Source organism: Dreissena polymorpha, chromosome 11, assembly GCF_020536995.1.
Source record: "Dreissena polymorpha isolate Duluth1 chromosome 11, UMN_Dpol_1.0, whole genome shotgun sequence".
Classification (NCBI taxonomy): Eukaryota; Metazoa; Mollusca; class Bivalvia; order Myida; family Dreissenidae; genus Dreissena; species Dreissena polymorpha.
In genome coordinates, this window is record NC_068365.1 from 55,044,688 (window position 1) to 55,056,901 (window position 12,214).

The window sequence follows — 12,214 nt, forward strand, 5'->3', positions numbered from 1 at the left end:
ACAATTAATACTTCAAAACAATGACATGATTTAATGCGTACATTTATAGTAAATTAAAAATGAATGGAACATAGTAATGCATCGTATCTTCAAAGAGTTCCAGTGACGTGTCAATACCTTGTAATGTGTACCTATATTGCGAAAATAAAACATTATAAGTATCAGCCCTTCAATACTGAAATATCATATATTAAACCGGAATTATGAGTTTTTATAAAGTAAACTGATGTTTCGTTTACTGCTTTATTTGCACTGCCGCATTATGTAACGTATTTGGTACAGTAAGTTATACGCCACATTGCTTAAACGGTTTTTAATATTATAAAAAACAACTTAAAATACACTAATAATATGTAAGATATAAGGTAAAGCGTTTCCTACTTTTCGTTGCTATTATAAAAATGTTGCACTTGCAAATAGTGTTATTAATCGCTTGTTTTAAGCATCGACTGCAATATGTTATATATTGCCTCCGTTTTATGTAATCGGATTTCAAATGACACTTAACCTAATGATATATATTTTGAACGGACTCCAGTCTGTCCGCAACAAAACAAGTTAAATATTTTTATTTGATAGAGATGTCTTAAATGCGATGCATAAATAATAATCAAAATCAAACCAATATTCTAACATCATAAATAATACATGTATTTCGTTCTCTAAAAAAAACTACAACTAGTCCCATCATTCAGAGTCCAATCATAGTTCATGCTATTTTCATTATAATAGTATTTGCAACAATGAGCAAGTCTAGGTGGGGTCTGTGTTACTAACAAGATATTTGAAGCGACAGAATGTAAAATCATTTTAATGAAAATAGCAAAACAATATTTGGTGTAAATTAAACGTGTATGTTCAATCTCCTGGATTACAAACACGTCTCATAGTCAATGACATGTTAAGTTTTAACAATCCAATTAGCCAATACATAAAGAATAAACGAGCTGTCAAGTTGAAATTAAGTTGAGGAGTGTGTTTAAGGGCACGCTTAAGTATCGGAATATTGAAATAAAAAACAATTTACCGCCAGTAATATGTATGTAACACAATCCTGATTTAACAAAAATTCATTTGTAAACACTGAACTCGCAAAGGTACTACATACACAAATTTAATAAAAACATATTGCATATTTTTCTTGCTATCGCAAGTTTCAGTACTTTCAAAACCATTTAAGCGTCAATTATAATTGCGACCACGGATTCATGAAGTTAAATAAACGAGTTTCAATGATAAATGATTTACACGAAAATTCTTAATGACCTTTGGAAAAAATTACCACTGACACGAAATCAACGGCTTTGTGTTATTGGAAGTTCAAAGCATTATTCACGTAAACTTACATATTTTGCAGATTATTGTTTTCCATGGAGAACTTGTTAAATGTTTCTTGATTACATGTGTATGTCTCTTAGCCCAACCCGGAACATACGTGCTGCAATGACGGAATACTCGTAAAACAGATATATATGCCTCCCAAAATACCTCACTCCTACGAAACAGAAAACGTTTATCCTTTTTGCTAAACTCTGGGTGGTATTTGCTGAGTATTGGAGAATGGCCACTGGAGTATTAAACAAGTTCGACAATGAACAAAACTTTACGCATCTTAAGACCTTTTTGAATAAAAATTCGATAATTATTACAGATTCTTAAACCTGTGGCTTTGTTGTTTCGAATCGAAAACTATTCAACTGTGTGAAGCGCTACTGGCCTTTGAACGGTGTCGTTGACGTTTGTCGTTGCACATAAATCTAATTAAAAAGATGTAAGAAAGACCACACAAATGCAGCGCCTAAATCATATATCGTGCGTGTTGTACTATTAGTTAAATATCTCAAATTAATCGAACATTTAGAACAGATTCCAGTTTAACGATAATTATTGAGAATAAGTAATATATAACTGTTTGCATTTACAAAGTGATGTTTTGTAATGTATTGGGCTTGATTGCGTTCAACTTTATATTAGTCGGCATACACTTCCGACCTGCACATCTCGGGGCAAAACGCAAACATACCAAAAACGAAGCAAACAGAGACACACACAAGTGAGGGTTTCTTGAGTAATCTATTGGTTTGGGTGAACAACTGTCGGTCACAGTAAAATACTGAGTTTTTCGTTCACTGTTTATTTTATTAATTTAATAGTTGTGTAAACATATTCTTATTACTGTATAGGTACTGACCTTCCGAACAAGAATGCGAATGCACTCTTAGCGTTTGTATATATAATTGTGCAGCCTTTCATAAAAAATAATGAATGATATAGTTTAATATGTAACAATTCTCAAATCATTACATAGTTAAATACGGAGGTATTTCATAAGTGAGCATTATTTCGTTAACAAACTGGTATAACTCAATTATGTATTTTATCCATTCGTATGCATTTTATAACAAAATATATAAATAATAAATATACGGATTCACTTGTTTAAGTTCAATTAAGATTTAGTTTAAACCTCTTTTTAGCTCCATTGAATTTAAAGTACTTACTACTTATATAAAACGCCGTTTCCTGGGCATAGATTCAGTACTTGGTTTCTTTGGGGAAGATCTAAAGAACGCTCCCACAGCTAAAGAACGCTAAAGATCGAACCTGTGACCTCCCGGTCGCTAGGCGGACACCATAGCCATTACACCACCGCGATTTTTTCAATTAAGATGTCTCACACATTGTATTAAAGTACACAGTGAATGAAGTAAAGGTCTTCATAAGTCTTAAAATAGTTTGTGTTAGTTTTATAAATACCAATTCAAAGATCTTATGATAGAAAGTACAATGAAACTATGCTACGCGTATCAAGAACTTGTTGATCGAGGTAAAATAGTATTACCCATTATGAAAATCAATAGTCAAAAGCAAAGACAAGTTGATTGCGTGCAAAGAATTTTACGACTCGGCGGCACGAATCAAGCATATGCATCATTCCAATTAAAGAATAAATAATTCACCAAGGCGGTGACCCCAGCTTTTTCTACGTGTGTATGTTGTTTCGTATTGTGCTGTTTCGTACTGTTTTTTGCAATTGGTCACTTGCCTTAAATAAAGGACCACAAGGACACAGCCCAGTTAAGCGATCTTTACCAGTTATGTTTAAGCAACATTAGCATAGGTACTCTTGAATGTGAATGCTCTTTGACTCAAAATCTCATCTACCAAACTAAAATACTACATATAAAAACATGCACATGCTTTTCCAGCGCGTGTTGTGCAAATTCCTTTCCAATAAATGTGTTGCGTGCATGGGAATGGCACAAACGTCGCATGCATCGCGTTAATTAGCGAGATTATTGGTCATATTCCGTGAAAGCACGGAACTTGATAGAGCAATAATGAGCGTAATTTAATATTTTATCGCACACTAATTGCTCTGCAACGATTTTGAACCGGGTTTAATTTTTTGTCATTTCGTTGCACCGATTACGTTAAAAGCTCGTCCAATGTTCATTTTTAAATGTGTTTTGACAGTTGTATCCTCATGGCATTTTTATTGGATCGCCATTTCAGAAACAGTACTATATACCTCGGAAGATATAGCTATATTATGTTCATGTTTAAAAAACGAAAAACGAATTGTGTTTCTCGAAAAAACTTACGGTGAGCTTTCCATCATGAGCAAAACACATACCCAATTACACAATAAACATCGGTTGATTTGTTCTAATTTGAAAAACATATTTGCTGTACGTGTAAATATTAGAAAGCGAATTATAAACCAAACCATAATAGAATAAAACACAATTATGAATTGCATCAACTTTAAACATGCAACAATAGAACCGCATGTGTAAACGTTTGTTAAAAGGAATCGTACTCGTGTTATTAAGGTCATGCTGTTACGACGTTAGAGTTATAGGGTGTATATTATGTCAAAGTTGTGCATTTTGATACTTCTTTTTGGTAACAAAGACACGTAAGAATCTCGACAAGCAAGACATTATTTAAATAAAATTTAATTTGATATATACATTTAATGAGTGTTGAAAATTTAAAGATTATTCATATATTTATTGGAGTGTGTATAGTTGCATCTTTTTGCACGGGGACATGACGGAACGCAATATTATTCTAAATTTATTTCAATTTTATCATTTCAGGTGGATTCCTACACTAGGAAAACATAAAATTAATTAAAAACAAATGTATGGCTCTTATAAATATTCAAAAGCGCAACCGCGAATTTTGGCAAATTGAAGGCTTCCTACCCCTGGTGCTAAAGCGTCCGATCGTCACGGATGAATGATTTTATATTGGGTTTGCTCAGAATGTAGTCAAACGATAACATGTGAAATTTTAAATCCAATTCTTAACTAATTACTGAGATAATGTTTAAAAACTGTTGCTCTAGAAAAGTCTCCATCTGTACACTATAACATATTTTAGTTATTTGACAAACACTTTTTATTACAATTGAATTTAAGTGAGAATTCTTAACAATTGTACAATGTAGTAGATTGGAAAATCATGTACACCAGAACGGAATAAAGACAAAGCGTTAAATATATATATATAGTTATAACCCGTTTACAAGTTTAAAGGTATGGCTGCTATGAAATAAAGCATCACATGTTGACGATGCATTAATCAATAAGACACATATTATATTTGTCGTATCAAATAATTTGTATCAATTAAACATGTTGGAAAGCGAACTGAATATATATGATAATATATTTAACTGTTAAGAGATGATTTGCGTTTCACAACTTAGTTTACGGTTGTATGGTACATTTACTTATGCACTGTATTAATTCTCTCTTCCTATGTCGTTGTGTCGTAATGCATGTGTATATTGTACTTGCTTTGACTAAGGCATACTCTATTTCTATTTTCTGTTGTGTAATAAATGCAATACTTGATTTCAGGCCGAATAGCTTTTCCACGCTCCTAGGTCATTGCACTATCAGGCTACGTTTATAATAATATTTGATATACTTATCAGAGCATTTTTTAAATAAATAAACAAATTAATGCACTGGACTAAGTGAGACGTTCTTCATAAAATAAAATAAAAAGATGTTATTGACCAGGTTCCTTTCAAATGCTAACATAGTGTAATATATCATTAAATATATCAACAAATAAATCAACATTACAACTGTATAATACAAAATAAGTGGTCAACTATGTTTGTAGCTAAATAAAAACGTATTACATTAGGACACACATGTAGCGCAAAAATACTTTGTGTGTGGTCCAAAAGCTTATCAGCGTATATAACCATTTTTTAAAAGTCCTTGCTTAAACCAATCGTGCGTCGCTGTAAATTCCTTATTCAATCGTCGATGTATACTCATGATTTAATAATTACTTGGCATCATAAAATTTATCAATTATTTGCAAGTGTTCATGTTTTGCGAACATAATATTTTTCTCTGAATATTTAAGACGCGACTTTATCACTTTTATTGTCTTGAAAACCAACAATTTATTAACGATACTCGATATCGAGTAAAGTCCGTCCGAAAACAATATCCAGTAAATCCAATATATCAGAATTCCCTGGCACATGTGATCGTTTATTTAAAATATCGATTTAGTAATTTTTTTCTATTGGACATGTTGTGGAGTACTTCAAGATAATTAAAACAAGTATAACGACTACAACCACTTCTACTTAAAGACAACGGGCTAATAAAATATTTTAAAACTGAAAAGAAGGATCAAACATACTTTGGCAGCAATTCCAGCTATATAAATTATTTCATCAAACCACGATAGACGTGTCGTTTATAGTCCACATGGGCAATAAAATGGTTCTTTACAGCAAACAGAGAGGCAGACAGAACGTAAACGATGATGTATACTGCACATGAAAATATCCCCCCCAAAAATAATGAACTATATTTTAGAGCTATGTTCCTTATAGAAAGATTGCGGACTTAAAAATAGCAAACTCCGTCTTACGAAAATCTGGTGTTTTAACAACATGATGATTATTTTTCAACCTTTTAAACAAGAAGAAATGCATTTAATAATTGTATTTATTTTATTTTATCCTGTCTCAGAGATTTGTTTTAAATGCGTGTTTGTACACTTAACTTGAATGGACTATTGTTGGAAATCACTGTAAAAGTAATTGCACATAAATCGCATCATCGGCCAGTGAGTATAAAACGCAAATGCGCGCTTTTAAAGGCCTTTATATCAATAGTCAGTTGACAAAGATCAAAGAACAGATAAAGGTTTACTCTCTTACTGCGAAAGAACCAAATTTTACATTTGCATTTACACTAAATATACATTCTGTTTATCCTCTTATACATGTATAATGACACTGTTCAGTGTAATCCTTTATGCATGTTGTTGATTCGTGTAAGTGGCTATGGTCTACTGGCATTTCAGGAGTATTAAGTTTTAGTTATAGTGAATACACATTTAAAAAAACTCTTATGACACCACTCGCAAAAATAAAAAATTGATGTATACACTATTAAAATATACACATATCAAAAGAAACAGTATAGCATTATAAAAGTTATTTACACATTTTCACATAATATGCTATATTTAAATACTACATCTGACAAACTGTTGATTTAGTGCTGCAAACATTTAACAATGTATTTATAAAAAAACATACAGCCGCGCTGTTTATATAACGCTACACGATGTTTAAGATCTTTGACTTTACACAAAGGTTTCGTAAAATCCATATTACCAAGACTTTCTTAGAATATCTTCATGTACATTGTAATTATTTTACTTAAAATAATACGCGAAACTCCAAAACGCGAAATTATAAAAAATATATATACTATGGACAACTTGTCTTAATAAAGCATCATTACATTCACCAGCTCGTAAAGAAACACTATCTAAACCTAACCCGCCATATTGCCGGCTTTCGAACGCCAGTAGACAGTTGATGTATTAGTTGCTTATTTCATCGTACAGCATTATGACTTTGTTCGTTATCATTTTGATGGGATGTATTCCCTGTCAACACCAATGGCGGGAATGTATACAGCGTTGTTATCGGTCTTATGTGAATTCAACTGCGAGAGAACATGATTAATTCTGACCGGAAACCATACGTTAACTGCATTCTATCGATTCTATATTTGGTACTGTATTGTTATATCAACTCTTCAATTTATAATGAGAGTTCTCAATATATACATATCGGAACATTTTTTATATATAATTTCACCTGGTTATGCTACAATTCTTAGTAAACAGTTTACGGTGATACTGCCCTATACTGTGTTGTATACCTACTTAAAAGTTGTTATTCATGCTGACAATCTTAAACACATAGATATATTATACTACCCATTTTTTTCAGAAATGACTATTCAGTTTTTCATTACATGAATTATAAACACAATATCAAGTGAAAGTTTAAGTGCATCAGCCGGAGAAAAACCTCATAACAAGTTGTTTTACACTTTGAGACAGCACACATGCATACAACATAACGGTATTAAATCAAATTGTACGATTTCATTCTTTAAGACGGTTGGTTTCCAGACAAAAATGCAGGCTCGTTTTTTATATCAGCATCACATAAGGAGTGGACAGGCTTTTTATTTACCAACATGTTATCGTTATGCAAATGTATCCCATCGTCGAATAGCTTGATTTATGCGGAGTGTGTGTTTAAAATGGCATAATGTACATAGAAAGCTATAATAGTAAATAACAAACATGTGAACATAAATATAATTTATATTACATTTAATGATATGTTGTGTGCCTATATTTGCATTAAATGTAATGCTGGTTCATTGTATGTACATGTAACAACATTTTTATTAGATTGTGAACCATTAATTGTTCGGTCATTCCTTGTAACATGAATCGATTTTCTGTGTCGATATCAGTCTGTTGTCGGTCAAATTTTCCACTTTTATCTATACCACGGTTAAGATCTGTACTGTTTGAAGTGTTGGAACAACTTACTGTTTTCGTATGCGTAAAATATTGTAACCAGCATTGCTTTACAGGCGATATAAGTTTATATCCATAGAAATATATTAGAGATTTGTAATACAAATTGTTTCTTTTTTGTGACAAGTACAAATACAACGCTCTTTTTTTGCTTAATCTAAAAAAAATCTCTGGAACTTATTGTTGAAAGTTGTATCAAATAAAATATACTTACGATACTTTTTAACAAATGTATTAGTTATTACATTCAACAATAAATGGCTTAACAATGCAATTGAAATTTTTGACGAAACAAGTCTGTCACTGAAAGTCCCGAACAACTCCGGATTATTGTTTTTACCAAAAGTGCCACCAATGAAGGGAACATTAACATTCATTATAAGCTCGAGTGAGATTATAGTGTTCATGGGGAGTTTTAGTATGCCGTAATACCCGTCGTCTCTCCGTGCGTGAGGTGCGTGCAAGCGTGCATTATTATGTTCTTTAAACAACTATTGTCTAAACCCCCTTGCTAAAATTTAACGAAACCTCATACGATTGATAATTGAGTGAATCTCCTGTAAAGTTGCTCAAATCGCAAACATCTAATGTCGCCTATTTATCGCCTTGGGAGCAATATAAACTTCAGAAACACGGCGCCATGAATAGCATTACAAGACGTTGAAAAATACATGTAATTGAAAGAATGAATTCCAAAACAATATGCATTTCTATAATGTTACATAATTACAATTAAAAGGCATAGTCGTTATTTGTCTTTCTTACCAATACCTGGCATATAATCAAATATGACGATAAAACAAAACTCTTTTATACTATAAATATATAACATTATATACGATTCGGTTCATTTTGCAATTGAAGTGAAGGATACTTATAAATGAGTACTGCTGCATATGAATACATATTGTAAAACTGATCTCTTTATTCAGTGTCCGACAAATTTCTTATTTTCCAGGTAGCCCACTGGGCTACCAGAAAAAATATTTGGTAGCCCATAAAATTTACCAACCAAATGATAAGAGACATCTTTTCTTCTTTATTTTATTTATTCATTTTCATTCATAAGAAATTATATCATATCAGCATGTATTGAATAATCTTCGGTGGACAGTGACATCAAAGAAAAGAATATGTATTTTAAAAGTTAAAAGTTTAAAAGTTATTCAGACATAACATTCCAAAAATATAATTCTGTTTAATTGTTCAAGTTGTGTATGCAATTTTACATGTCATTGACATACACTGACTATACACCTCAAAGTTGTGTACAAACAATACAACAACGACTTTATTAACTAGTCACTAGCTGACGAGATCTTGTGGCCTGCTAGGTGGCGTGTCCCAGGTCCACAGTCCATCCAGTGGTGGATAGCCCCTTCCGCCTTGTATTCCTGGAGTGGCGGTCCATCTGCATGCACCCTCATGAGCGCTTCCAGCGTGTCCTGGTGCATGTGTGAACGCCTGCAGCTCTTGATGAGTTTCATGGCTGAAATATAAATTATAGAATTAAGAGTTTATTAACTTTATTTACATGTTTTGTTTACAATATAACTTTTTAAAGCCTGTAATATTGTTGTACCCTGTATATTGCTATTTTTTTCCAAAGGCGAAGAAATATGCATGTATTTTGTGAATCTTATGTATGCATATATGTACTAGCAAATCATAATGTTTTTAACCATTTTAAAAGACTAAAAGTGACAATTAACACACTATTCTGTGGTTGATCTATTTAATATAATTTATATACATATTGATCTTACCAGAGAATTGGCGTTCACACTCTGCTGAGGAAGGTGATATTGACACCATGATGTTCACGAGGGTTAGAATGTTCTGAATATCAGCAGGCTGGGTCTGGAGCAACTCACAGTAGAGGTCATGGCAGTTTATTCCAGTTTTCTTCTTCCTCAGAAGGTTTTTCATGATGGTCCATTCTCGGAGCATTGAAGAGTGCTCAGTGTCAGTCAGGATGTCGATATAGTGCTGAGTCAACTCTTTAATGTCATCACGTCCATGCTTCACAAATTCCGTGTCATTGGTTGGCCATTTGTTCAGATTGAAGGCATCAAAACACTTAAGGGGTTTCTCGTTAAAGTCCATAAATCTCACTTCAAGATATTTGACAGTTTGCTTGAGAAGAGTGGTTTTGTCATTGTCTTCTTCATAGGTGGTGAGACGTTGTCCAGACAGTTTCATTACATGGTCTCCATGGTCTGTGAAGTCCCCAGTCTCTGGATCATAGTGGTCATAGAAAGTAGATGTTTGATGTCCCGGTTCTTCTATCATCAGCGTCAGTTCATCTGTGGTGGATTTGATGATATCTGGTACCTCCATGATCAGTAGTTTGTTCTGTTGGAATTTCTTGGATGTAGCTGTGATGATTTCAAGGTAGTCCATCATGAGGTGCAGATATTTTACGAACCTTGCAGATTTCATCTCATGTAGCAGTTTCTTTGCTTTGCCGCTTTCTTCTGTTTTGTTCGCAGACGCAGCGTGTTCTAGGTGCCCAATGGTGGCAAAGAGATTTTGCTGTATGGCTCTCAGGGCTCTGGCTTTGCTGGCTACCCATCGTACAGTTTTTACGTCCCCATAGTGTAGTAACTCCGATTCCAATATATCTGCGAATGCTTGAAGATCACGTCTCCTCTTGGTACTTCTTGCATAGAACTTGTAGATGGATTTTACAATGTCTTCAAATTTAAGGAGGTAGTCAATACTTCTAACGGCATCCAGTACTCCCAGCTCAAGTTTATGCGCTACACAATGAATTGACACAATTCGAGGATTTTTTTCTTTCATCAAAGCACTCACACCAGATTTACATCCCATCATAACTGCTGCTCCATCAAAGTTCACACTTACTATTTTGGAAGAATCTGTTATCCCTATTTTGTTGAGTCCATTCTCAATTCCATTCTTAACTCCAAATGCATTGGCGTTCTCAATGTCCTCTATCGATGCTAGTGTGGTAACCGGATAGCCCTCGCTGACGTACCTCACTAAAACAGTGTTCTGTTCAGTCATCGAAGAATCAGTAGACCCATCTGCCAGCACTGTGAGGAACCTTACTTTTTCAATAAGCCGTGTCTTGGTTACTCTCAGTTGTTCCCCTATCGACATCAAGAACTCTTTCGCTCTCTTTTCATTGTGATAATTAGTTCCAATATCCATGTAGTCACCACCAATGTCCTTTTTGTTCTTTACATGAAGCTCCATGTGTGTTTCAAAGTCACTTAGCGGTTTGCATTTCTTTGCTAGTGAGTATACAGTGTTAAACATGACTACTAAGATGTTCATAGTTATCTGCATGCACCGTTTTGTTGCTTTGACTATAGGGCTATTGGTTGCCAATTCACTCCTTTCCTTCATGGTCATTGTGTCCTTTGTTTTCTTGTTGGTGGCTTTGATGTGCGCTGATGAGAATTCATGCTTTTTCAAAGGATCCACTCTCATGTTGCTGCATCCAACATAGAGTGCTGAACTCTTGTCTGCCAAGTCAGGATAGGCCCTGCATGTAGCACAGAACATGAGTCCTGGTTTTGGTCATCGTCATAAGCTTCATGCGTCACCCAGGGGTATGTCACTTTCCAAGATTCCTGGAATTTCCGCAATCTTTTATTTGCATCATAGTCCTTGTCCGAGAATTTTGCACGCTTTAATGTGTCCGGCTGTGGCTCATCTAGACATCTCTGCTTTGCAGTTGGTTCCTGTGGTCCTGAAGAACGAACCACAAAACGGTCCATTTTGTAATTAAATCTATTTGCACAAATATCCTAGAGCATATATAGTTTAAACACATGTGCACTTTAATCCAAATTAAAAACACAACAGCTCATAAATCCAATCACTTTATATTAATCCAGTCACATATTGCATTTCACCAACAAAATTAATTTAATACGTAATAATAAAAGATACAAATTCGGTGCATCTTATATACAACTCGATCAAATAATTAAAACAGTGTTTGTCTCAATTGAAATCAAACTTACCTTTATTATTAACAGTCGCTCCTTTAATCGAATCATTAATTGACAATGCAAACTAATTAGCAGGTGTTAATCGCTTTCACACCAGTGTAATTAATATTCATTTTCAGTTTCGTTACCGCTTTGAAGAATCCGTTATTGTTTTGATGTCTTTAATGTTCGGCGTCCTTGGATATTTAACATCAAAAACGTTGTCGCTATTACTCAGTTACCGCGTTAACACCAGTGTAATTAATATTCATTTTCGGTTTCGTTACCGTTCGGCGTCCTTGGATATTTAACGACATCAAAAACGTTGTCGCTATTACTCATTATTG

General features: G+C 33.7%; 1 protein-coding gene across 1 annotated transcript; it reads right to left on the reverse strand.

Annotated features, from left to right (window-relative positions):
• Positions 1–9,165: 9,165 nt before the first annotated feature.
• LOC127851592 (zinc finger protein 862-like) lies at positions 9,166–11,310 on the reverse strand. The gene is made up of 2 exons (XM_052385424.1): positions 9,669–11,310; positions 9,166–9,391 (listed from the first exon to the last, which is right to left on the reverse strand). Exons 1-2 carry the CDS (start codon positions 11,281–11,283, stop codon positions 9,201–9,203), a joined length of 1,806 nt encoding a protein of 601 aa, XP_052241384.1. The 5' UTR covers positions 11,284–11,310; the 3' UTR covers positions 9,166–9,200.
• Positions 11,311–12,214: the final 904 nt, after the last annotated feature.